Here is a 26,658-nt window from a genome sequence, read left to right as displayed (position 1 = left end):
TTTATTTTTATTCACTTATTTATTTATTTTTGCCAGACCTGCCCCCCATTTGGGACCGGTCGCGCTCGCCTTGTCTGTGCCCCTGGCGCGGGGAGCAGTGTGGAGGGGCGCTCCGAGGGGGAAGCCCCAGTGTCAGCTGTGCCTCCCCCTGCAGTCCTGCACTCTCCCCACTTCCAAGAGTCCAAACTGAGAAGGACATTGCCAGGCTACAGTTTTGATCTAGAAATCATTTTCCTCCTAACCAATACGATTTGGACCTCAAGGCTGAGATTCCTCTGTGAAATTCCCCAGTCAGTTGGAAATCCTTTCTGCAAACAGGATATTCTTTATTATCCCTTGCTGGAGTAATTTCTTAAAAACCCAGATTGTAGCTTTTATTACTTCCGTTTTGTGGCAGGACAGAGACAAAGTTTCCTATGTTATGAATTATACATTAAAACAATAACACATTAATTCAATTATTCAAAGATGACAAATGTTTATGTGCTTTGGTAGTGACTAAGAAACAGATTTGCTACTTCATGAGAACTCCTACATTTTTATCAATGAGGTTTATATTATTCTGTTTGTCCGGAAAGAGCCCAAACTCCACAATGCCACGCAGTAAAATGGACCCGAACATAAATTGAAACACTTTAATAATAACGTTTATTCCTGCATATAGCCCGGGATATTTTATCAGTTTGACAATTGCCGGAGTTGTTGTTATAAATCATCGTAAGTAATTCCTGAAAGGGTGCGAGGCTGCTGGGGGCGGGCGAAGACTGTAAATCTTTCTGTTTTATTGCTCTATGAACATATGCTCCGATTGAAGAAGTCTTAGATCCTTTACTGGAGACAAATTCACGCAAAGCTGGAATCCTGCTATCGCTGGGGATTAACACTTCCTTAATGCTTTTCCAGTCCTTTTGCAACGGCTTAATTTTTGCTGCTGCTTTTGGTGGTTGGGTTTGGTTTTTTGGGTTTTTTTGGGTTTTTTTTTTTTTGGCCATGCAACTCAAACAACTCCTTCGGTGGTGGGTACCTTTTGCCAAATTGCTCACAAAAAAGGGGATTTTTTTTCCTCCACTTGATCCTTGCATGGTCGATGGAGCACTTTTATGGAAGGAGCGAAGGATATTTTCGTCATTCGAAAATGTCTAAATACTCTGTAGAATTATTTCCTGCGCTGGATACATACATCTGTCTACCTCTATGTAAATCTAGACAGACCCCTAGCTAGGTACACTGATGTAAAATGCATGGCTGACGGGAAAGGATGTAAAGAACAATTACCTTGTATTCGAGGCAGGATTTAAAGGCACCATTTCCAGTAAATATATGATTATAAATCCGGAGTGGTACACCATCATTTACACGGAATTTATGCTTGGCTAACTGGACTCCAATCTTTTTATGACTGGTTTGGAAAGTCAGGGAAAGCAATGTAATTTAGATAAATGTTACAATACACTTATGGATAGGATTGTAAGGTAATACGTTACTGTCAGGTCGCCATGCTTTGGGTGGTAATGAAATCTTAGCAGATGCTAGATTAGGTGTGGTGCTGTTATAGCTGCAAATAGCTTAGAAAATCAAACAAAGAGCGAATATACATTTTTGCCGAATTTTACATGTTCAGAATCTTTGTGTACATCCTTTGGACATATACATGTAGCTTTTGTTCTGGCTACAGACATGCGTATGCACGACACAGAAAGAAATAAGGCTCAGTCCACACTCAGAAATGTAATGTGATTTTTCTAAGTCTCCAGCTTCGGGAAAAAACGAGTTTACTTAAGTTTCTCCTCTACAGAAAAGAAGGGGGAGGAAAAAGAGAGCATATTAGTAAAACCCAGTACGTTTCAGTGACCTCTCAGTGCACGTTTGTGCTGCAGAGTTTGTATCCATGCCTATTCTTTTCAGTTACCTTAAATCCAAATTTATTTTCTTCTGTCACAAATTTCTGAATTATTAATTTATTTGATCAGCAACGGCTGAAGAGGCTGCTAGTCGGATTAATGTCCTCTGTATTTGTTTTACCCACACGGGAAAAGATGAATGCCATAGAAATTACGGAGTGTTCACGAATTGCGGGGTGCTTCCATGGAAGATTGCTGTGGGAGTTTAATTTGTCCAGGAGAGCTAGGAACGCACAATTTACCTAGGAAGAGAAGGTCCTGATAGTACTTGGCCAAAGAGATCAATTTAACCAGCGGGATTTGTAATAGATCTGAAAGGGAATTTGGCCATTCCATGCCTAAAACAATAATCTAACGCCAGCTTTAGTGGAGTGTGAAGACATTTTTGCAGTGGACTGTTGCAATGCTTCTGCAGGAGGTGGCTGGGCGCCTTTGGAGCCCCGCGTAACACCCCCAGACATGTCTATTCTGGGGGGCTCGGAGAGGACGGACATTGTGAAAGTTCCAGCCTCAATCAGAACAATCTACTCTGGGGATCACGTGAACAAATATGCTTGTGTTTGAAGGCAGCGCCTATATTTCTGATTATAAAGGGGTTTGTGTTGCTCTTCCCCAAAATTCATAAATGGCCGCACGATTTAAAAACAAAACAAAACAAGAGCCGGCCAATTGCTGCCTTTGATTCCCTGAGGTTGATTGCAAAGGGTTGTGGTTTTTTTTTTTTTTTTTTTTTTTAACCCCAACAAATTTCGAATTGCACTCGCCCTCTTTTATTGGTAGTTGAGCCTGAGCCTGCTTTCATTCTATCGGGAATACTGGTGTATGGAAATGTCTGTAAAACCGCAAGATCAGGTTTAGGACAGTATTGTCTGCAGACAAAGGGTGAAGGATATATTCTAACAACTGCAAGCGCAGACACTGAGACTGAGGAGCCCAGGTTTATGATAAATTGATACACAGGTAAGCAACTGCATGACAAAATGGAACCTTTAACCACAGGGCTGCAATATCGCCTGCAGTCAGAGGCTAAATATAATTTGTTTGTAATCTCTGATCAGAAGGATTGCAAATGTATAGCGAAAGATGCATGTCTCCGTATGCATCTAGAGCAATATCATCTTAAGTATATGCTTTCCTTTTGGAAACTAAACATTTTCCAAAAGGCTGGAGGAATCAATTTACCCCTATTTTATTCTGTATTTTGGCCGTTGACAGTATGGGATGGCAATTAAACAAACAAACAAACAAAAAAAGGAGGAGGGGGAAAAAACTTTGTTATATACTATCACTGCCAAAGTGAGATGGAGCATTATATTCATTCGCTGACTTGGACTGCTGGGCAGGGGGGAGTCGTGTTGGTTTGTAAAGTACGTTATAAAATAGTCTCTTTGGTAATGTAGCCTCTTCCTCTGGTCTCTTAAACGCTCTTGGCAAATACACTCACCTTTTGCCTTAGCCTTTCATGCGCATTTATCATTCGAGGCTGCGTTTCTGGTCTTTTTTATTATTATTTCTCTCAGTCACACTTGCACTCAAAGCACGATTTGCTATTTACCAAGCAGTTTTCTTTAAATGTGTTTCCATGGGGTGATCCTTGGAAAAAATGTACTAGCGTGTTCATAGAGAAACTGTTCAGTGTCCCTTGGAGGGCTTGGGGTCTAATCTCAAATAAAAAAAAAGAAGATGATAATTTATGCCAATTTTATCTAACATAGGGATGGCACAGGAACCTTAATTCAGCTGTTAGCTGTTGAAAATAGCCAGAATCTAGCACTAAATGCTAAGTGTGCGTTTTAAGAACCCCCTACCCTATTTAAAGAATAAGAACTCGGGATGACCTTTTAAGATTATCCTTACTGAAATGACTCTAATACAATGTTCAAGCTTCGTGCAGGGTAGCAGGGATTAAGACTAAAACGTTGCCAGGCTAAATCGGAACAGAAGCCTTTATAGCTCTCCCGCAAATCGCCCTTCGTTGTAGACGCTCGCCCGTTTATGCAGAACAATGAAAAGAAGGGCAGAAAGTTGTTTTGTCAATTGGGCGCGCTCTGCTCGATCAGAATTTAAAGGCAGGGCACATTTTTCTTAGCTGTATGCCTCCGAGCTGCTGGACTGCCAAGTTAGCCGGCTGAATCCAATTACAGCAAGCAGCATTTCATTTGGCTGGATGGAAGCACTCACTTATAACTGCACCTAAAATTTCAATAACACCTATATTGGGTCCATGCCTGAATAGTCCTAAAGATTTCCCTGGGTTTAGCCCTGGCAACTTTTGATCAGAGCCCAATTTTAGTTCTTTGAAGAAGTCTCAGCAAGGATGGCACAAAGCCAACTTCTTTAAGCCTCAGATCCTTAGGAATACAAACTTCTGGGGTTAACCCACGTTGTGATCAAAATCTCTCTCTTTGCTAAACTGGCTGTCAAGCCAGGCGGTCTGGAGCCAGGCTGTTCTCGCGGAGCTGCTGGGGAGGCAGTGGGACTGTTGTAAAAAGGATGAGAAGTCGATAATTAATTAGACACAAAATGAAAAACTTACCATGTTAATCAACAGCGGCTTACAGTGACTTGGTTTGCAATATTATGATCTCTTCTCTCAGGCTTAAGGTGCACCCGAGTAATGCTTTCTTCTTACACACTGTAAAGTGCTAGTTCTAATGATCTCTGTTAAAAAAAATAAAGCACTTAAAGTTGACGTACGCCCACGTGAATATATTATATAAGACGTTACCGGGACAGGCCCTGGACCAAGAACCTGGGAGAGCATCGTGTGTAATCATGAAGCTCCACTTCCCAAACTCCAGTTTGCCAGCATAAATTAAGGTGATTTGGAGGTGGAATGCTGCATCATACTGGGTTTGAATAGGGACACAGAAGACTTGGTGGAAAGTTGTAAGGTCTGTTGTGTTGTGAGCTATTGGAGGCGCTTCCGTTGGTTGTTCATTAAGTGGTGAGTTATTGCTATACAAGCCAAAGGTCATATCAAAGGCTTATGGTTGCTAGATATCGTCTTTATAATGACCTGGGCTTCTTTGTGGGGGATTTTCTTGCACTCTTAATGTTTTCAAACTCCTTAGACGACACATTAGAGAATCCAAATGGTCATTTCGATGCACAAATATTCATTGTGCATAGATAGGCAGGGATTTTTCTCTCTTATCTTTCCGTGGATCTTAAACAGCAGCTCTAGTTAAATGTTTATGGCGCTTTCCTAAAATCGTAGATCAAAGTGGGGAGGGGGGTGTAGATCTGTGCAGGAGTGCGGTGGCTTGGCTTTTCTTGTTGTGACAAACCCAAGATAACCACAGCTATACATAATGTATGAAACCCGGGCAACGGCGCTGTGGTCTTTCTAGTAAATTTCCATTCTTCCTAGTGTAAACGGTTAGACTTGTGCATGATTTTTCCCTGCCTGATGCCAAATGCATGCACGTCTCGTTTACCCTGTGCAGCTCGAGTCGTTTTTCGATCCCTTTTGTTGTTGCTGCTGAGAGAAAACAAATTACACTCTACGATTTCTATGGTTGCCCTTCCTTTTTCTAAGAGGCAAAGGACACTGATCCAGGAGCTAAGGGGGCTGGAAACGCTAAGCAAGCCTCAGGAATGGGAACTGTGTTTGTATTTGTATTCGATTCGGGTTCGAGGTAGTTTATCAAGTGTTCCGCCTAGATGCCCGCAGCGCCCGGGAGCTTGCATTGTCTGCAGGAGTCGAACCAGGCCGCTGCAAAGTTTGGCCGCTGACTCTTAGAAAGGAAAAAAAAAGCAACAAGAAAAGGCTTCTAGTAAAACATAGCTAGCACAGCAATAAATACACAGCCCCTGTTCCCGGTAGACTCCGATGTGGAGCGAAAGGCAGAGGGTTTTGCTACAGCAGGACGTGCATTTATTATGAAATTCACACAGAAGGAAGTTTCAGGCAAAACAGCTTCCACTGAGACGTCTCACTTTTGTTTCAGGTTCGCCCCAACGGATTATCCACAGGAACCCGAAGATCCTACAAAAAGAGTTAAAGTCAAAATTCAAGAAAAAACATAAGAGTGGTGAGTTTGTTGTATTCGCTTTTCCACCCGTTTGTCCCCTGTGTCGCTACACCAGCCGCCGCCACGAAATGTTTATGGTAGGGGAGAGATCAAAAACGCTCGGAAGTGTATCATGGAGTGGCACCCGACAGACACACGTTACAATATACATTGCACTGCACATTCGGCGATTTTCAAATCGACTGTTGTTTAATAGCGGTAACCCACTCCTCCAAACCCTTCCCGAGCGTGTTAGTACACCAGAAGCTAAACACAGACATACATAAATGCAAATACTTGAAATAGCTCAACCCCATTGAAGTAGCTCGTTATTAGAGATTTTTAAACCCGATGGAAAAGAAAGCCCGCGTTTAACAGAACCACACTGAGATCGATTCCTCTTCCTCGAATGGGAATTTCTCCCCGCCTTCAGTGGGAGCTGGAGCTGGCTTTTTAAAGCCTATGGGCTTTTTTCTGCTGCTTTGATGTAGCAAAGATTTCCTTACAACATTACTGTTAAGTCCCAAAACAATGCTTAAGGAAGACGTCTATTTTGCTCAAGAGAACCGTCAACATCGGTCAGGCAGAGAAAGAAAGCATCATTATGATCCAAATTTAGAAACATTAGTAACTGGAGTTTAGAGCTTAAAACCACTGTAAGAGAAGCAGGTCAGAAAGCTATTAAAACGCAAGCTTTGGATACCATCTATAGCACACACACATCTCTGCATTAATGGCAGCCATGGGCATACTATATCAGAGACACTCTTTCCCCTCCCAAACCCTTTCCCTCAAAGTTAATTTCCTGGAAGTCTTCGAGGTGCAGACTCTCCATCCAGTCTGTAAACTGTCCTCCAGCAAATCCACCAACTATTGGGAGAGAGGGGCTTGTGTGGGGGTGAATAAAATCAGAAAAACAGACACGCAGTTAAAAAAAAATCCCTGGCAGCGTGAAGGAAAATTGCCTGTGCCCTGGACGAGAAGCAGTAAAGGAAGAAACTGGTTTGGCTACTTTATATACATGTGCGCTTCCAGGCTTTAAATAAGGCAAATTTGCGGAGTAGGGAATTCTTTTGCTGGTCTGCCTCCTACGCGCAGCCTGTTTTACACTTCTGAAAGTGCTGGGTCTTGGGAAGTGTTTGCCTTTTCATTCCCTACTGAAGCGTTTACTGCTATAGCACTAGCAGTCATAAATTTTGTTACAAACCACAATGACAGGTGCATTGATATGCACCGTGAGAGCTCCGGCTGCTTAATAACCACTCCACTGGCCGCTCTTACTGCCTTATATTTATTTATTCGGTATCATATTAGATATTGATCCTAAGCAGAATTAAGTGTAGTGGAAATTTTAGTAGAGAACTGCTTAATATGAATATGTTTGGGTGCCGGATCGAATACAATTGTGAGGCTGGGAACTTGTCAAAATGGGAGCTACTTGCATTTCGGGCGCACACGTGGGGTGCGTGTCTGTGTGGGTAGGGGAAAGGCTGCTGCTTGCTCTAAAATTCCTGCATCTCTTGTAGCCAGTCTGATCTCTAGATAGGGCTGGAGAAGGGTTGGGAGCTTGGAAGAGCATTGAAAACTGTGACGGGACAAAGAGCTCCATTATCATATGTAATGTATAGCGGTTCAGATGAGGTTAACCTTTCTGGAGAGCAGGCAGGGAAATTCGAAACACAGACATGGATACTTTGTGGTTTCCTAGCCCCAGTTGCCTTTCAGTCCGCCTCCCACAACGCTGTCTAACCATTTGGATCTGACTTTTTCTGGAGATTGGCTCCGGCGAAACCAAAAAGTGTTGAGCCTGTGCTTTGGTGTTACCTCTGAAAACATCGCCTTATGTATTACACTCTTGTAAAGCCAAAACGTGTAAAGGTCCCCCCGCCTCCCCCCAAGATCTTAAAAGATGAGCCACCAAACAGTTGAGCATTGTCCATGTGATTTATGACCCATTGCCTCCTTTTTAGGTTCAAGCAGAGTTCACAAGCAGTTGGTATTTCAGAAAAGAAATAAGGCTTTTTAACAGTTTTGCAGCGATACTCTCTCAAGATTCTGTATATGCTTTGGGGGAACTATATTTCACATGGTCTGTCTGCACAATGCTATGTTGTCATAACAGGATGCCACAGTGTTACTGAAAATATAAATGATCAAGATAGAAAATTATGGAGTTGATTATTTAAAAAAAATACATTATGAAGTACACTTAAGCTGTGGCTAACCTCCTCTGGAGCATCATACTTTCTCACCACACATCAGAAGCTCACGATTTTTCAAACACGTTAGACCTCTGTTTGTTGGTTTCTTCGGGGAGGAGACAGCTAATTTTTCTCCCCCTGCCAGTTTCCCAGAGTCTCTCCATGCTGGTGTTGAGCAGAGAAAAGAGCCCTTCTGGTTAAGCTGTATTTCAGATAAACTGACAAGATAAAGAATTTAAAGTCACCTCGAATTGGAGTTGCCTTGGCTTAGAATATAAACTGGGCTGAATTTTAGAAAGAAGACCAGTGCTATTTAGTCATGCAAATTACCACCGGGGAAGAGCAGGCGAATACATTTGACATAACGTATTACCACAGCGTTGTATAAATATTGACTGAAGAATGACAGGTATCAGTTACTGCTTTAATATTTTAGACCTACTTTTCTATAATGTGTTAAGAAGTTAGACAATAAAAGAGAGGCAGTGAGCACGTGAGACCTATTTAAATACAGATTATATATTGTCAGCTGAAGTGTTTGACACTTGATCTGGATTGTGTGATTCGAAGATGCAAAAATATGAACAGAAACGTAGGATAAGGAAACAATTAGAAACATTCCAGAGCCATATCACAGCATGCTGCTACATCGCAGACTAGTTGCCATTTTGGAGTAAAATAAAGTTAAGATTTACTTTCAAGTCATTGCACCAGGGCAATCTCCGGTACAAAAATATTGATTATGTACAGAAACTTTTCGTGTAGATACATTTCTTAGCCCAAACAGTGTGAAAGGAAAAATCCGGACTTTGAGCTAAGGCGCGCATGCTAATAAATGAGCAGAGCATGGTTATAATGGGTGGTAACCGGTAAAACGGGCCACAGCATCTCGGAACGATTCTTTTGAAAATAACCAACAAGAAAGGTTGAGTAGAAGATTGAGAAAGGTTGAAGAGAGTAGGAGAAAGGTTGAGTAGAAGATTTCGAGAAGTAAATTCATCAAAGAATGCAGCTAGGACCTCTGCGTTGTTCTTTATAGTGCAAATTAAAGTTACTGAATAGTCTTAGTTATACTTTAACTTCTTAGGAATCTTTAAAGGAAAAGAGAGACAGGGTTTACAATAGAGATGGAATTTTCTCTGTTTTCTTCAGTTTCCAATTCTGGTTCAATCCATCATGTCATGTGAGGCTCTCACACGCTTGTACGCATGCGTGTCTAAGGAAAAAAAAAGGAGGGAAAATAGGGAAATGTTGGTTAATCTTTCTACCAAAACGGTACATAGAGGTCAGTCATCAGAAATACTGTATATACATATATACACATTCAGGATAACAAAATAAATGATAGCATGGGCATACAGCTGAGGAACCGGGGAAAAGAGGGCGGTTTAGACATGTAGAGGTGGTTTTGCAACACGTTTTATGCAAATACCGGGAATGGGGAATTTAGAGATAAAAGGCACGAAAGCATGAGTAGGAGTGAAGTTATGGAGACACCTCTGGGCTTTCAAAAATGAGCTAAGGTAATTCGAGAGTGATACTGTGGGGCCATGGAGCCTCTGCTTTTTTTATTGATAGCACAGCAGCCATGCACTGGATGGCTCTGGTGCCTAGAGCCTATGGGTGCGTGCGTGCGTGTGTGTGTGTGTGTGTGTGTGTGTGTGTGTGTGCGCGCCCACACCGAAGTCTTCCGCACATTAGTGGCAGAGCCCGACACCTCCTCTCCTATACTCCGGCCCGCACCGGGCGATGGAGATGGCCCGCCGCCTGCCTGCTAATTCCACGCCACGAAGGGGTCCTAGACGTGTTTCTTTCCACTCGTCCCGTGTTCACTGCAACTTGTTAGTCAAGTTTCTTCTGTGCGTGAGTGTCCGCGCGTGTTATGCGTGTGTGCGCGTGTGTGCCTGCATATGTAGGTGTGTGCATGTCTGTTGTGTGTGCACGTGCCTTACGTGTGTGTCTGCATGTGTAGGTGTGTGCATGTGTGTTGTGTGGGTGTGTGCGTGGGTGTGCATCTGTCGCGCATGTATGGGTGTGCGTACGTGTGTTGTGCGTGTGTGTCTGCGTGTGCGTGCATGCGTACTGTGCGTGCCTTTGTTGTGTATGCGTGTGGGTGTGTCCATGTGTGATGGGTACGTGCGTGGGTATATGTCGTGTTCGTGCGCGGAGGTGTGCGTATGGGTGTGTGCACGGGTGTGTACGTGTGTGTTCTCTGCGTGTGCCAAGCTAACAGGCGTTGCTGGAGGCAGAGGCCCGCGTTGGCAGGGCTCAGGGGTGCGGGTGCGGGCCGGGGTCCCGGCTCCCCCTCAAAGTGTCTTTTGTGTCCCCGTCCCCGCAGGTGGGTCCCGCGGCAGCGAGCGGCCGGCGCCGGACACGTGAGGCGGCCGCAGTCAATGTTATTTGAGCGGGGCGCCCCGGCCTCGGCGATCCCAGAGCGCGACATGCAGAAAGCCGCCTACTACGACAACGCGGGGCTCTTCGGGGGCTACAGCTACGGCAAAGCCGACGCCTACGGCTACGGCTCGGCGCACCAGCCCTACCCCGCGGCCGCGCTGGACCCCGACTACCCTGGCTCCGCCTGCTCCGTGCAGGGCGCCGCGCCCCTCCGCGCCCCGGCCCACAAGGGCAGCGACCTGGCCGGCAGCTGCATGCGGCCAGGCGGCGGCAGCCAGGGGGGCAGCCAGGCCCCGGGCGGCAGCGAGCAGCAGCAGCCGCCCGCGCTGCCGCCGTCGCCCCCGCAGAACCCCGCCAGCGCCGCGCCCCCGAAAAAGGCCAAGGGCGGCCCCAGCGCGCCGGGCGCCGGCCCCGCCACCATTAGCAAGCAAATTTTCCCCTGGATGAAGGAGTCCCGGCAGAACTCCAAGCAGAAGAGCAGCTGCGCCGCCGCAGGTACCCAGCAACCCGCTGGGGGCCCGGAGCCCTGCTCGCCCCCCGGGCCCTGCCTCTGGCCACGCGGGTGGGAGCTGCTCGGGAGCCCTCTGCGGGGACCGAGGGGTGTCTGGGCGGCGGGTGGAGCTGGCTGCTCGCCCCCCAGGCCCTTCTGACGTGCTGAGAGGAAACAGCCATGCCCCTCGCCCCCTTTGGCCTCTCAGTCCTCGACGGACCCTGGCGGGGGCTCTGCAAACCAAGGAGCATGAGCTGCGAGACCCAGTAGCCCTCACACTCCGCAGCGGGAACATCTCAGGCTCTGTGTCGTCTGCTCCTGGCTGTTGCCTTCAGACCCGCCTTCTACCTTTGCTTTGGTGAAGGGAGCCCAGCGTTTACACAAGCCCTCGCAGCACCGCTGCTGTCCTCAGTCTTGGCCCCAGTCCTCTCAGCACCGCTCCCCATGGCTGATTTTGTCCTGCTCCACCCTAACTCAGGATAAGGGCCTATTCCCACTAAAAGCAACAGGAGTTGGATCCGTTGCTCTGAGGGGGCAGGGTTGGGTCTTTGAGGGGTGTGGGGGGGATGGGGCAAGGCCACGAAGATGTCTTCGAAGAGGCTGGGGGAGTTCAGATCCAGGGGAGGGGGGGTGGGTGGTCTTTGAGCATTGATTCAACTGGTGTATGAAGGCCCCACACTGGAGTGCTCAGGGCTGATTCTGCATTGGCAATACCTCAAAGAGAGGTGTTTTGGGAAGGGCTGTGGTGTGCCAGCTACAAAACTCCGCGTGCCTCATGGGTGGTCAAACAAGTCTACCCTGAGGAAGGTCCACCAAAATAGACCAGATCAGATCCATTGATTGTCGAGCCACTGGACCAGGGACTCCATGCCAGTGCTTGCACACAGGTGTACCAGGGCTGTTGTGGGGGAGGGGGGTCCTTTCAATCTTTGTATCAGTGCCCTGCAGTGAATGGGTTGCTGGGTCAGGGGTTTAGGGCTGGAGCTTTATTTGTTTCTCTTCCTCTAGCAGGAGAGAACTGTGAAGACAAGAGCCCCCCAGGCCCCGCATCCAAGAGGGTCCGCACGGCCTATACCAGCGCGCAGCTGGTGGAGCTGGAGAAGGAGTTTCATTTCAACCGGTACCTCTGCCGGCCGCGCAGGGTGGAAATGGCCAATCTGCTGAACCTGACGGAGCGGCAGATCAAGATCTGGTTCCAGAACAGGAGGATGAAGTACAAAAAAGACCAGAAAGCCAAAGGGATCATGCACTCTCCCGTAGGACAGTCCCCTGACCGAAGTCCACCCTTAAGTGGCCCAAATCATGTAGGATTCTCCAGCCAGCTTCCAAGTGTCAATAGTCTTAGCTATGATGCTCCTTCACCAACCTCCTTCGCCAAATCGCAGCAAAACATGTATGGCCTGGCTGCTTACACAGCGCCTCTCAGCAGCTGCTTACCCCAGCAGAAAAGATACCCGGGAGCAGAGTACGACCATCACACCATGCAGAGTAACGGCGGCTTTGCCAATCCCAATTTGCAGGGCAGCCCCGTGTACGTCGGAGGTAACTTTGTTGATTCCATGCCAGCTTCTGGCCCGATGTTCAATATCGGCCATCTTTCCCATCCTTCATCCGCCAGCGTGGACTACAGCTGCGCTGCTCAGATCCCAGGCAACCACCACCATGGACCTTGTGACCCTCATCCCACATACACAGATCTTACTTCTCATCACACATCTCAGGGAAGGATTCAGGAAGCACCCAAACTCACACATCTGTAGTAGACTGGGACGGATTGAGAGCGGGAAATGTACTCACCTTGCAATTACCTCACTTTTCTGACGTTACGGTGTTACTTTGCTCTGAGTGCCAACAGCATTAGTGGATTGGTCTCCCCTAACAGCTCCACCCTTCTGTCCTTTCTTTCCTTTGTATCATTTTCTTTTTATTTTCATTTTTTTGCGACTCCAAATAAGTCAATGAAAAGGATCCTTTCTTTTATAGCTGTTTTAAGCATGACAGTGCAATATACTGCAAACCAAGGGACTCATAATCTGGTAATTATGTACTTGAAGGTAAGTCTTAGAGATCAATTAGTATTAGCAGCGCGTCATGCTGAGGTGTTTTTAGACCAATTGTGAGCGATGGGATTTTGCCTGCATATAAGCTTATTTCAGAGAAGTTAATTTATTAATTCTTCCGTAATGTAAGGATTGCATTGGACTAAATGATATGTATTTATTATTTTAAGCGAGACATTTTTGTATCACGGATTATTTATCCTCGTCTTAATGTATTTATGTGGATATTTGTAGAATTTATTCACCAGTACTTCGGGAGATTGATTCAGGTCCATGGTGACTTACATTTCACCGATTTAGTATATTTGGTCTGAACTAGTTGAGAGAGTAGTTTTGAACAGTTGTAACAGTGGCTGGTGTCTGTAGTTTATGTAAGGATTAATTAAGACAGCAAATTGTAAGTCATTAATAGAGTAAAACAAACTGTGGCATTACACAAAAGGCCGTTACACATTTTGCTTTAAAGCGTATTTATTTCAAATTGTCTGGTACCATTTGAAGACCTATTTAGATTTTCTTTAGAAGCCGCTTTTTGTTTAGTTAGAAGTGCGTCCGCTGGAACAATGCAAGCTGCGAAGCGGAGCACTTGGTCGTGTTGTTTCTGAAAATGTTCTACCTACCAAAGCCTCAGAGAGGTTGGCATTTATTTATTGACTAAATATCTCTTGCACACATTATTTCGGTGGGTTATTTTATTTTTATTACATTCTAGCTATCTGAAATAGAGTAAGCTTAGAATGCAAAAAATTAGAAACCCTCTAATAGTGCTAATATGATTAGGGTTTCCATAGCAATCCATGCTGCAGCTGCCCATCTCCTTTGTTATTTATACTGTTGTTTTTTATACCGACCATAAATCAATTTTTTAGACAGCATTGGAAGCCCGAGATTAATTTTTTGCATAAAAAAAACACTTTGTAAGAAAATTGACAATCAAAGATATACAAATGAAAGGAAGCCGCTAAGTATAATAACTGAGATACAACGAAGGTAAACAAACTCTTCTGAGATGCTCACTATAGCTTTCAGCTAGAAAATCATCTCCGTGTGCTCCTCTGTAGTAGAGATTGGTACATTCCTTGTGACAACTATTCTTACTGCCGTGACCACAATATTTCATAAAAGGAACAAAGACTTACAACCATCTCATTTTCTCCTTTTTTATTTACACCTTTGTGTTTAATCTCTCAGTGGAGCTACGAAGGTTTTTGGAGGCGCAGAAGTGGCGTTAGGTCTGTTAGGAAGGAGACATGCCCCTCCAAGAAGGCTTTTTCTTATCGCTTTTAAAAGCCTTCAGTTAAGATTCAGATCTTCAGTGTTCCCAGCAAAGTCGTCGCGACGAGTCACTTTTTAGTTTGAAAAATACTCCAACTCCTACTCCTTCCCTTGATGCTCAGACCTGTTCCTATTGTGAGAAATGCTTCACTCCTACATTTCTGTCAACACAGGAAAATCTTTCTTTTCTGGTGTTTCGTGGGTCACTAAAGACTCAGAATATTATTAGTTACTTTTTTTCTCTGTGCTATTTTTAAACATGTCATGTTACGTTGAGAAAAGAAGTGTATCCTTTTGTTAAATTTCACTTTGACCCGAGCAGATTTGAATATACGTGTTGTAGATCTCTAAACAAAACCAGAATAAACTGCTTCGATCGAAGAAATATTTTAACCATTTCGTGACCTCCCCGTGTTTTCTATAACAATGTTCACACCGGCGGCTTCTTCGGAGATAAGCTATGACTATGTAAAATAAATAATCATTCAGATAAGTAGTAATAGTGAACACTGTAGCGGCGTGTTGAATCTAACAGGACACACACACACACACACACACACACACACACACACACACGTAAAACGACTTGGTGCCTTTAGATCATTGTTATGTTCTTCACATTAGAACAGATTTCATTTCATCCACCTCTAAATCCAAAATGCAGAGCCAGTGTGTTCCCATAGACTATTATTATGTTACCCAACGTCACTCTTCTGAACGTGCGGGCATCTGGAGTCCAAGGTTTGTGGGCTGGCTGACATGCCTAGGCTTCCTTACATTCATGACAAAAGGAAAAGGATCATTTAGAAATTTCCCGGGGTGGAGGCAGGGGCAGAGGTTTAAGGCCACAGGATACAAATACCGTGTTTCGGGGAGCCCTGGGACGTGGTCTCTGTTTTTTGTACGGCCAAAGCCTGCAAATCTTTCTCCAAATGCTCCGACTGGGGAGGGGAGAGGAATCATGTGATAAATACATTCAGTTCCTTCTCCCTTAGCCTGGTCCAGGTGTCTTTGATGCAACCGCGATAGAGCCCCATGATCAAGAGCTAATTAGCAGAAGCCCTGGGTCCTTAGCTAGATGGCTGGCGCTTTTACAGTGTTTGCATAAGCATCAGCAATCTGGGAGAGAGGCACTTTGGCAAGAGTCGTCTTTTTCTTGGCCCACCATTTAAACTTCATAAATTATAAACCAGCCGCTTCCACGCTGCACATCACCCAGCCCCTGAAACACGCGCTCCGCGTTCCCAGCCCTGCCCGGGGGCATGCAACAAAGCCTGGCGGCGAGCTCCCGACCCTGCCGCCCCGCCAGCCCGGAGATCAGCCCTGCGGCTCGGGGAGAGTGTCCTCAGACCCCCGCTTCAGCCAGGCCTGGCCCAGAGGTGCCACAGCGGCCATCCCGTCCTCGCTGCTGCCGGAGAGAGACAAAAAAGGCGACAAGGCGTCTTTCGAACTGATCCAAAGACCACTGGGAAAGTCTTCCGGCCAGGCCTTGGGGCTTTATGTTTATTCAAAACCGGCATTTTAAATATTAATCAGAGCTTTTCAGGAGGCCGAGAAACCCCCCGCGCCCGCCCAGCCCTGCAAGGCCCCGCGCTCGCTGCTGGAGCGCTCCCAAGGGTGGGGGTGGGAGGGCAGGGGCTGCTCCAGCGCGGGGGTCCCCAGGGTGAGCCGAGCTTGATCTGCCCGGGCGTGGAGACAGGTCTGCTCCCGGGAAGCCAATAGGGAAGCTCCTGGAGGAACTCCTGCCCCAGCCGGAGTAGGGAGGGCGCCTCTGTCGCAGGGTTTGCACATTCCCGGGGGGCTCTGCTCAGTGCTCCCCACTCCTCCCTGCCCACGCGCAGCGCCGCGGTGGAGCCCGCGGGGTGAGCGGGCTCGGGCCCTGCGCATCGATAACCCCCTCCTCGGCCCAGCCCCAGCGCCCCGCTCGCAGCTCGTGGAAAGTAGGCGCCTACACTGCAGCAGGGGCACGGCTCTTTCCTGCTAGGCCGCGGGGCCGGAGGGGAGGGCCGGGGCAGGGGTTGATCTGTCGGGTCCGCGAGCAGATTTTCTTTCTTTCCATCACTTGGGTCCTGCCCCTGCCTCCTCCCCCCACCCTTACCCGCGGCTACAGGAGGTCTGAAAGGAGACAGATACCCCTGGAGCCTCTCACCCCGCAGGAGCCTCGCTCGGCCCCGGGCCCCTGGCGACAGAGACACCGCAGCTGGCTCGGTTCCCCTGCCGGGAGCTGGGTCCTTCTCAGGCCTCGGCAGCCCTGGCCCGCCGGCAGCTCGCCTTCATGAGCCCGCGGGTTGTCTGGGGAGAGGGGGCAGGGGAAAAAGGCACCGCTGAGCAATCTGCAAAGTGGCCGAGAACGGGGTGCGCCCCGAAGCCAGCCTCGGGCGCGGGAGGCCGTAGGGGGCAGCAAGCAGCAAGCAGCTCTCCGCTGTCCTCTGAGATGGGCCCCATTTGTGCACAGCGCGGTCCTGAAACACACGGGCCCGTGCCCCGCCCCCCGCCTGGCAAGCCTTTCTCCCCCCACGTTTCGTAGCCCTGGCCAGCGGGGAACCCAGCGCAGCGCCCATCGGGCGGGCAGCAGGCACCATGTAGTCAGCTCGGACCCTCAGGAGCACCTCCCCGCCGCCCTTGCATAATGTCATCACCTTTGAATAACGCTAGTTTCGAGTTTGGAAACAGCGCTGCGGGGCAGGGGCTGGGACAGGGGTTGGGGCAGGGGCAGGGGCAGGGGCAGGGGCAGGGCGCTCTGATCTGCCCGGGATCCGCTCCCCAAGCACGGACTTAGCACGGAAGCCGCGGGGCTGTGTAGCCCCAGCCAAGGCCCGGCACTGCGCAGCCCGCCCGCCACCCGCCTGCTTGGCCGCCTCGCAAGCTGCTCGGACCCGCGGTCCCAAGCCCCGGGAGGTGGCAGCTGGCCCTACTGCCAGGGCACGTCGCAGTCTCCCGGCAGGGCTGGCGCGGGCTCAGGCCTACGGGCCGCCCCGGCGGGGCTCCCCAGCGGAAAGCCCCGGGCATGTGCATGGCAGGCGCACAAAGGCGCTGGAGGGAGGCGACGCTGCCAAGCGGTGCGAGCCGCTTGTGTGCCAGGGCGCGTGGCAGGGCGGTGGGAGCGGCGGGGCTGGCTGGAAGCGGTGCAGGAGGTGCAGGCGAGAACCCGGCGCACGCAGCAGCTGCGGTTTCTGCTGGGGAACCCCGGCGACCCCCGGCCCTGGCTGGACAGGAGCTTCCAGGACAAACAAGAGTGGCTCCCTGGGCTCTGCTGCTCCCCAGCAGGCCCTGGCCCGGGGTCACTCGGAGATCGCGGGATCGGGCCTCCCTCCGAGCCGAGAGAGGGAGAAGGCGCCGCAGGTTGAGGTCCTTTTATGCTTCCAGCGAGGACCGGCCCCGTGGCGGGGGAGCGCAGAGCGGCGCCCGCGGCCCGCCGGCCTGGCTCGAACAATAGCGGCGGGGCCGCGGGCGGGCGGCACAAAGAGCCGGGCCCAGCAGCGCGCCGCGCGGGTCGGCGCTGCCGGCACGGCCCCCGGGAGCCCGCAGCCCGCTCTCTGCAAGGCGCGGGATCCGGGAGAGCCAGTTACCCGGCCCCAGCCACTTCTCAGGGACTACATCGCAAGTTAATCACTGAAGAGGCAAGAGCTCTCCATTACCAAGCGAACGATTGCAGCGGGAAGGCTGAGGTCCGTGCTGGGAGCGGGGCCGGCGGGGGAGGAAGGGAGGATCGGTTCTATTAAGAGTTCATCAATCACCCAATGTGCACTTTTCACTCGACAGCGGTTCCTCCTACTCCAGCTCGAGTCCGGGCCAGCTGGGATTCGACCAGAAACCACAGCCGGAGGAGACAGAAAGCAAAGCTCAGCCCTGCCATCTAATATTCACGGGCTAGCGCTCGGCTCTCAGCTTCCAGCAGGGAGGCTGCAACTGAATCCTTTAGTCACAAAGAGCGACATGCAAAAAGGGATCCCGTGGAGAACAACCTCAGCAGACTCAGTGCCCACACACACACACACACACACACACACACACCCCAGAGCACAGCCTACTAGTGAAGGCCTTTGCAAGACAATGCACAACAGTACAGGCTGCCCCGGATAACCAAGACAAGCTTCGCCCATCTTATTTCGCGTTAAACTTGAGGGGCTATGTTGGGCTCGACCCCTAACATAGCTCAGGGGTCTGAGCATCAGCTGTGAAACGCAGAACAGGAGGTAGCCCAAGCTACTTATGGAAAAGGTTTCCGTGAAGGAACAAAGCAGGGGGGAAATCAAAATCAAAATAACCCCAAGCAGCAGAAAGCTGAGTTAGAAAGCTCCCCCTCACTCCCAACGTTATCCAATACCTGTCGGTTTGCGTGGCTTTGCACGCTCCCTTGCAATTGCACTTGAAAACACAATACAAAGACATAGCACGGGGAGTGGTCTTGCTGGAAGGCTGAGTGCCCCAAGACGCGGGGGCTGCATTTGGCTTTGAACAGCACCCGGCACTTGGCGGAGCTGCCATTGAAAAGAAAAGGCAGATGGGAGCAATGCAAGGCGCTGTGTAGGGGAAAGAGGAGGAAGAAGGTGTGTGTGTTTGTCTTCACTGACAAAATGTTGTCCACAGAAGGGCCCCCTGCAATGCTCTCAAGTCTCAAGGCGCATAGTCCCCGAATTTCCTGGGCTCCTTTACCGATGGTCAGAGGGTCCTGCAAGAGGGCCAAGGAAGCAGAGATTCCCGACAGAGGGTAACGTTAGCCCGACAGCACTGGTGGGAATCGCTGGGACTGTCCATATTCTTAGAGAAGGAGGTGGAAACTTTCTCTCCGCCTCTTCCAGGCACAGTGGAGGGGCTTAATCAATCTCCGTGCCTCATCCAGGCCCCTCAGGCCTGCTGGAAAGGCCAGCCAAGAGAGCCGGGCTTAGAGTAGGGGACAGAGACTCCCCTTCCTCTATCTGAAGCGGAGAGGACGACCCTACAAGTCTACACTACAGCCCCTTCGTGTTTGCCCTTGAGCTGAATGTGGATTTCTCTGGAGTGCCAACCAAACTAACGTTTCCCTATGCGAGCTTTACGTATTATCCCATACAGCAACCCCTATCGACAGCCTTCTCAGTGAGGCACCTGCGATTTTTTCTTGTACAGTAAGGCCAAAATAATTTATGTAGAGGATTTTGGCAAATTCTCCTGAACACAGTCTTTGAAAACCTACAAATCATGAAATGGACTTCATCATCTTGCCTGGCGACTCTTTAAAACATGTTCCCAGAAGTGTTTTTTTTTTAAGAGGAGGGCCATGGAAACACGGTAGATCCAGGTTCATAATACTCATCTCTCTACCAGACAGCAGAGTGGGAGCTCCAAACTCCCATTCCTACCAGGGCTCTACTGGTCTAGGGGCCCTGAGGGGTGCCAGGGATCTGCTGAATTTACACTAGTGGTGGGCCTATTCTTCAGGCTCAAGTCTCATCCCATTACTGCTGCTGGTGGTAACAGAGTTTGCAGAACAGGTCCAAACAATCTTTCTGGGGGGAAAATGGCAGAGAATGAGCAAAGTGACAATTCCTGCAGTATTGACTTGGACTCTTCTCGGCAAGGCGCCCTTGCTCTCAATAGAGGTGGATCTGTCCCGCCAGCGCCTGCATGCCCCCGAGTATTTTTCGGAATACTTATCGCGTGTCAACAGGTACCTGACTCCAGCTGACTCTGGAGAAAACGCCTGTAGGCGCACTGCTGTTGCAAAAAGGAGAGGCGCTATTTTTCATGCCTTTGCCAAGTTGCTGTAATAATTGCCAATTTGCATGCTCCCAAGTTTCTTCCGACTCGTTCCAGGTCTCCAACAAGTCTGCAGCACTGCGCTCCCAGGCAGCCTCCCCCACCGCTGCTTACGGTGGCTTCCTTTTCCGCTTTTAAAAATCTCCGGGTTTCTTTTCCCTACCCCTGAACATTTTAGAAATCTTCTCCAACCCCTTATAGGAAAACCCACAGCTCCCTGATGTGACGCGCACATTTGAAAATAGTGAGGTTAGACTATGCTGAAAACTACACCTTTTTTTCAAAGAGAGACCTTCAGAATGAGAAAATCCGGAACGGCTCGTGTCTGTTGCTGGGGTCTTCACTCCTATACAAGTAAACTGATGTAGGCAGGTGAATGGGTAGAAATAAATAGCAGTAGCAGAACAAACTTGTCCAGTTGATGTGGATGAAATCCCCTAGTTCAAAGTGGTTTAAAACACAGCTTTTGCAATAGGTAAAGCAATGCATTGTATTTTGAGAAAGAAATGATCAACTAAAACTGTTACAGAATTCTGCAAGATCAGCCTTGACTGGTCTCAAGTACCTCTTACTGAAGGGGCATCACTTGTTCACTTCATTTTTTTAAATGAGGTATGAATAAGAGTAAAATTTCACTGTCTGAAGGGATTTCATTCGCTAAAGAAAAAAAGAATAATTCCTACGGAAAACGACTTTACAAAACTAAAGCGTTTGCAAAGCGATTGCAAAACTAACTTAAACGGAGGTCCTGCTTGCTTTAAAGGGGGGAGTGGGAGTCAGAAAAAAACAACTAAAATTTCTTAATCAGATAATAGGTTTCTGCTTCCTTTGGTTAAATGTGTCTCTCTAGGGATCATAACCATTCATAGTTAAATCTCCTGCCAGTCTCTCTCTTTATATACATATACATATACAGAGAGAGAGATCTAGACATATCTTTATCTACATATAGATCTCTACATATCTATACGTATTTATTTACCAATTATGAATTATGACTGGTGAATTATACATATCATAATTGGTGAACACGGTAACATTTCGGAAGTCTGTGTCAAGGTGCCGTTAGAGAACGCCTAATCCAACGATCTAGGTTAGCAGTAATTTAGTAGCAAAAACCTTTCTGCAACCTCACAGCAAAAGCCTTGCTCCATTCATGATGCTCCATTGTCTTACAGTATATATTTTACAAACTGTTGAGAAATAGAAAACTATGATCTGAAACACACTTTGGTTTATTTATTTTTTTTCTTGCCAGATTTGGAAACGCAAACCTATATTAAATACAATTCAGGCAAAAGAAACAAACAAGGGTGGGGGGGGGGGTGAAGAAAAGATGTGGCGAGGAGCTTTGCAAGCTGTCAGCCAAAGACCTGACACACAAAAAATATGACAAGGCTCTTACTCTTGCAACACCAGATAGGAAAGGTGGGTGCGGGGTCCCTGGAGAAAAAGAACTCGCTGATTTGTTGCTGTACGTCCTAGAAATGTTTCCTGTTGATTTTTAACAGAAAATAAGAAACTTTATTCTGAACTTTTGAAGTTCGGCGGAGGAAATCAACGGGTGAGTTTTCTAATAGGAGCTTCGAGTGTAAGGAGCTAATTAAACGCCTCACTTGCATTGCCCTACTAATTCCCTACCTCAAGCGCGTGTCCCATTTTCAGTCCCTAATCAAAACCACTCAGCTGGAGCGCCTCTTATCAGGCCACGGCCCACGGAGGGAAGCCCACCCCCTGGCTCGTGTGTGTGCTGCATGTGCTCCGCATCTCTCGGAACGGGGCCACCGTTTGTGACTGATAGCAGCCAGGGGGCCTGGCCTGCCCTTACACCCCAACGCACATGAAGACCTCCACTGCAAGATTTCAGTGAGAGCTGCTCTCGCTACCGTAATTGCAGAGCTAGTCCTTCAATATGTTACTCTGAGCTGGACTCCGGCAGCAAAACTTTCAGGAGCTTTGCGATATAGTTGTACTTGGGACTAAGCATCCTGTGACTGCGAGTGCTGGTCATGTGGGGGGCGGAAGCCGTGAGGAGGGGGGGCAGGGTCTCGCATTCAGCAACGTGTATGTAGTGAACACATTAATAAGGACTAAGGCTAAGTCTGTAAGGTGCTTCTCTACCCGGCCTTCTGCCTGACTTTAGACAAACACGTCTCTTCTCTTTAATAATGACAACATCCCCCAGGGTCCTTTACTGTATTATATGCCAGAAAAGCTATGGGAAATAATTGCGTTTTATTTCCTGCCTCTTCCTCCCGCCCCCAAGTCCAATAGCCCAAATCTCGCCCCTTCCAAACCAGCCCTCCGGCCACCTGCATCACCGAACTTCTGCAGAGAATTTCCCTGACTCTGATTTTCACCCGTTCTGCTTTCAAGGGCGGGCTCCACCACAGGTGCTTTCCCCTCCTGGCTCCTAAACCCCAAGAAAGGCGTGTTCAACATGTCTGAGCCTCCTGCCCTGGCCCACAGCAATTAAATCCCGTTTGCTGGACTCAGCCCAGGGCTCCGAGTTCTCGAGTCGAGGTTTCAAGTATCTAGAAGTATCTAATCAAACTGTATTTATACAATTTTTGGAAACCAAGGTCATTTGTCTTCTTCAGTCAAATTAATTCCCCGCTCCCCAGGGCAAATGAAGATTTAAAAAGTAATAGCAGAAAAGGCTGGAAAGTTTGGGAAAGCAGCGATTTGGATCTCCTTGCTGCTCTATGCTCTTTGATTTCTGTGCCAGTGGTAAACACTCAGTAAGCAATGCTATATTACCAAGGGAAAAATGAAAGCCCATTAACATTGGAAGTCCTCGGATACACTTTCAAGAGACGACAAAGCACTTATCTGCTGCAGCAGAACCATTAATTGCTGGGAGGCACAATATCATCCAAACCCTTCAGATCTGGACTGGCTTCCGGATGCATTTTAACCTCCGATTCCTTCGGATCTGCAAAGATGAAGTGTCTCTCGGAGAGGGAGCACACGCACAGCTGAGTCCCAGCTAGCGCCGAGATGGCAGGGGAGCGGGAAAGGCACATTACCCCCCAAAACTTGGGCACCCGGGAAAACAGGGGACAGCTGCTCCCCTGCCCTAGCAGACATGACACTCGGAGTCCAGTGCAGGGCAGAGGACCCGAGTGCCAGGGTGGTGGCGGCTGTATTCCCCGACATAGGCAGGGGGGTAGGAAAGACAAGGCGAGCTCTTGCTCCCCGCGGCAGGGGCGCCAATGTCAGGCCCAACCGGGCATCTGGGCAAAGGCCTAAGCGCAGCGAGCAGTGCCCGGCCCTCGTTAGTCCCCGTCCCCTGCACTTGTGTCGCGCGCTTGGATCAGCGCAGTAACCAGCCTGCCTTGGGGGGGGGGGTGTTGGGGGCTCCTTAGGGTCCCGTCAGCGCCCTGGGCTGGCAGAGCTGGGAGCGGGGGAGGGGCCAGGGCAGCCGCCAGGCCGTGCGCCTGTGTGCGTGTGCGCGCGTGTTCGTGTGCCTGCGTGTACGTATGTAGGTGTGTGCGTGTGTGTGTGCATATGCGAGGGTGTGTGTGAGCCCGTGTTCCTGTGTGTGTATGCGTGGGGGGTGCGCGTGTTCGCGTGTGCGCTTTCCTGCGTCCGTGGGTCCGCGTGTGTGTGCGTGCGTGTTCATGAGCGTGAATCTGCCAGTTCGTGCGTGCGTAGACGTGTGTGTCCGTGTTCGCGTGTGTGGTCGTGTGTGTGTATGCGTGGGGGTGCGTGTTCTTGTGTGCTCGTGGGGGTGCCCGTCCCGGCGCTGCCCGCGCAGTCAGTCCCGCACCGGCAAAGTTTGCGGCGGGCCGCGGACTCGGGCTGCGATTGGCCGCGGGGCAGCACGTGCCGGCCGCCGGCCCTATATTAGGGCAATATTGCCCGCGCGGGGCGGTGCCATGGCCGTGGCTGGCGGCGCGGGCACAGCCGGGCCCTCGCCCTGCCCCGGGCCATGAGCGCCTACCTGGAGCTCTTCCCCCGCGGGGGCGACCGCGCCTTCCCGGAGCGCGCCTACGGGGCCGCGGGCAGCCTGCCCGGGCCGCCTCCGCCCCCGCCCGGCTTCGCCGCCTGCCAGCGCCAGGGCGCCTACGGCCCCGCGCCACCTGCCGCCGGCACCTTCCCGCCGGGCTACGACCTGCCCTACGCGGCCGGGCCGCAGGGCGAGGGCGAGGGCGGCGGGTCCCTGCACTACGCCACGTCCCTGCTGGCGGGCGGCGGCCTCCCCCCGCGGCGCGAGCCGGGCAGCCGGGCGCCGCTCGGCCCCTTCCCGGCCGGGCTGCACGAGGCGCCCGTCTTCCCGCCGGCCGGCGTCCCCAGCGGCTCGCCGCCCCCCGGCACCTACCCGCCGCCCCGCTCCCCAGCCCCGGGCGCCGCCAGCGGCACTTTCGAGTGGATGAAGGTGAAGAGAAACGCGCCCAGGAAAAGTAAGTCTCCAGCCGGGGGAGGGTTGGCGGGGTCCAGCGGCCCCGGTCCCTGCCGGCGGGGGTGCGGGGCCGGCGGGCCCGCTGCTGACCCTGCTCTCCGCCTTGCAGGCAAAGCCGCGGCCCCCGGCGCCGCCAGCGCGGCGCGCACCAGCTTCAGCACCCGGCAGCTGACGGAGCTGGAGAAGGAGTTTCACTTCAACAAGTACCTGACGCGGGCCCGGCGCCTGGAGATCGCCCGCGCGCTGCAGCTGCACGACACGCAGGTGAAGATCTGGTTCCAGAACCGCAGGATGAAGCAGAAGAAGCGCGAGAGGGAAGGGCTGCTGCCACCCGCCCGCCGCGCCGCCGGCACCCCGGAGCCCTGCCCCGCTGCCCGGGACCCCCCGTGACGCGGAGCCGCGGCCGGCGCCGGCTCCCGGGCAGCTCGCTGCGGGGCAGGGCAGGGCAGGGCAGGGGGCACCCGAGGTGACGGAGCGGCCGCAGCATCCTCGGAGCATCCCGAGCCAGCCCCCCTCCCCATCCTCCCTCTTTGCACTAGGGCCCTGCTTTGCGACCAGACCTCTGGGCTGCGTCTGCCTGAGAAACGGCCCCTCTTGTCCTATCGATCTGTCTATTGCGCTCGTTTCTGTAAATACACCGGACTGCTCCTAACCGCCGCTGGCTTGCACTTGACTTCTGGGCGGATCGGGGATTGCTGCCGGGCAAAGCACGCTGCTAAGTTTCCTTATTGGCCTTCTGAGACGTTGGTGAAGCAGGCGGCGTCTCCGAGCCTAGCGGGTCAAACGAGCCCTCGGAGCGTCCTCAAGGCTCAACCTGCCGCGATGCTCTGCTGAAGGGGCTTTCTGGCCGCCCCGCCAGCCGGAGAAGATGCGCTCTGGCGGGTAGGCTGAGCGTCTGCACGGACAGCGAAGTTCTGGGTATTTGCACTATGACGCTTTAAATCGCTCCTACTCTCCTATGTGCCTGAGTACAGACAGTCCCGGATCAGCTGCTACCGCAACGGAACGACCTCGTTTTCAGACTTCGCAACTGCGACTTACCAAAGCTGTGGCCAGACTTGTACTGTAGTTATTTTGTAAAGGAGAAGCTTTGTCTTGGTCTTTCTCCGCTAGGGCATGTTTGGTGGGGCTGTTTTTTTTAAATACAATCCCAAATAGCTGGGAGCTGACCAGATAATGCCTAAAACTGATAGGTAGATAGAGAACAAATGAGGAGGGCTTTGCGGAACAATAGTGGTACCAAAGATAGTCTGATCTACCCGGCAGGGTCAAACTGATTTAGTAGATATAATGCTGGCTGTGTCCTAGAGGTTTTTTGTTTGGTTGGTTGAGGGTTTTTTTTGTCGTCCCCACCCCCCCACCCCCTTCAAGAGACATTTAAAAAAAAAAAAAAAAAGGAGTAGGAGTTTTTAACAAAATGAACTAGAAGCTTAGTGGTTATTCCCTAACCTTTCCAGGAAGAAAACAACAGAAAAGTGGCTTGCAAACGAAGGCTCTTCTTGCCTTTCCCTTGTATGGTAGTTCTTAGTAATAGGGAAGAGGGCATGAAAGCACTGACTTCCCACTTCCAAAGTCAAGAATCGCAAAAGGGGACTGAACCACGTGGGCGGCCTTGTCTCAGGAGTACGTGGGCTGACCTTCCCTCAAATGTGATCAGGGGTCTTCATTACTGACTGGCTAAACTTGGGGGAGGGATATCCTGTCCCAACTCTCTGTCCATGGGAACTACTTGAACTGAGATAGCCCGATTGGATTTGTAAACCGTGCCTACAACTTTAGGAAGCAGGTAATAGTGCACAGTGGCCTTGTGATTTAACAGTGACTGCTAGACAATCTCTTCAGTGACCCTACAACCCTGCAACTAGGGAGTCCCAAACACCTCATGGGCAAGATTGTGAAGTTGCTGAATCCCAACTCATGGGTTTTAAGCAGAGAGTGAAATGAAAATAAATAAATAAATGCGATTGGAAAATGATGTGGCCCGGGCGCTTTAATACATTGTTGTCAGTGTCATTCTAGTATATTTGGCCATCTGTCCCTCAACAGAGTAATGCTAATTAGCTCTTGACTAAAACAACAGAGCACCCACCAGGCTGTATTGGGATTTCAAAAGGGGCCGAGATGCAGGCATTCCCAATGACCTCCGGTCTGCCTGCAAGAGGGCTTTGATATGGCAA

At 50.1% G+C, this 26,658-nt stretch overlaps 2 protein-coding genes and 1 long non-coding RNA gene across 5 annotated transcripts; all 3 read left to right on the top strand.

Annotated features, from left to right (window-relative positions):
- The first annotated feature begins 10,295 nt into the window (after positions 1-10,295).
- On the top strand, positions 10,296-14,733 carry HOXD3 (homeobox D3). 3 transcript variants are annotated; one of them, XM_019480476.2, is made up of 2 exons: positions 10,296-10,995; positions 11,987-14,733. In XM_019480476.2, the coding sequence occupies exons 1-2, from the start codon at positions 10,296-10,298 to the stop codon at positions 12,760-12,762; spliced, it is 1,476 nt and encodes a 491-aa protein (XP_019336021.2). In that variant the 3' UTR covers positions 12,763-14,733. The 3 variants fall into 3 exon arrangements, with proteins under 3 accessions (XP_019336021.2, XP_019336008.2, XP_019336007.2); XM_019480463.2 differs by having other exon boundaries at positions 10,296-11,007; positions 12,014-14,733; XM_019480462.2 differs by having other exon boundaries at positions 10,296-11,007; positions 12,011-14,733.
- A 2,337-nt stretch (positions 14,734-17,070) lies between these two features.
- On the top strand, positions 17,071-21,304 carry LOC109281337 (uncharacterized). The gene is made up of 2 exons (XR_002087951.2): positions 17,071-18,005; positions 18,100-21,304. It is a non-coding gene; the product is annotated as an uncharacterized LOC109281337 (long non-coding RNA).
- A 2,067-nt stretch (positions 21,305-23,371) lies between these two features.
- HOXD1 (homeobox D1) lies at positions 23,372-26,456 on the top strand. Its single transcript, XM_019480241.2, has 2 exons — positions 23,372-24,482; positions 24,591-26,456. Exons 1-2 carry the CDS (start codon positions 24,011-24,013, stop codon positions 24,869-24,871), a joined length of 753 nt encoding a protein of 250 aa, XP_019335786.2. The 5' UTR covers positions 23,372-24,010; the 3' UTR covers positions 24,872-26,456.
- Positions 26,457-26,658: the final 202 nt, after the last annotated feature.

Source organism: Alligator mississippiensis, chromosome 4 (assembly GCF_030867095.1).
Source record: "Alligator mississippiensis isolate rAllMis1 chromosome 4, rAllMis1, whole genome shotgun sequence".
NCBI lineage: Eukaryota > Metazoa > Chordata > Crocodylia > Alligatoridae > Alligator > Alligator mississippiensis.
The sequence above is the reverse complement of the archived record's forward strand: the minus strand, read 5'-3'. Positions and strand labels throughout refer to the sequence as shown.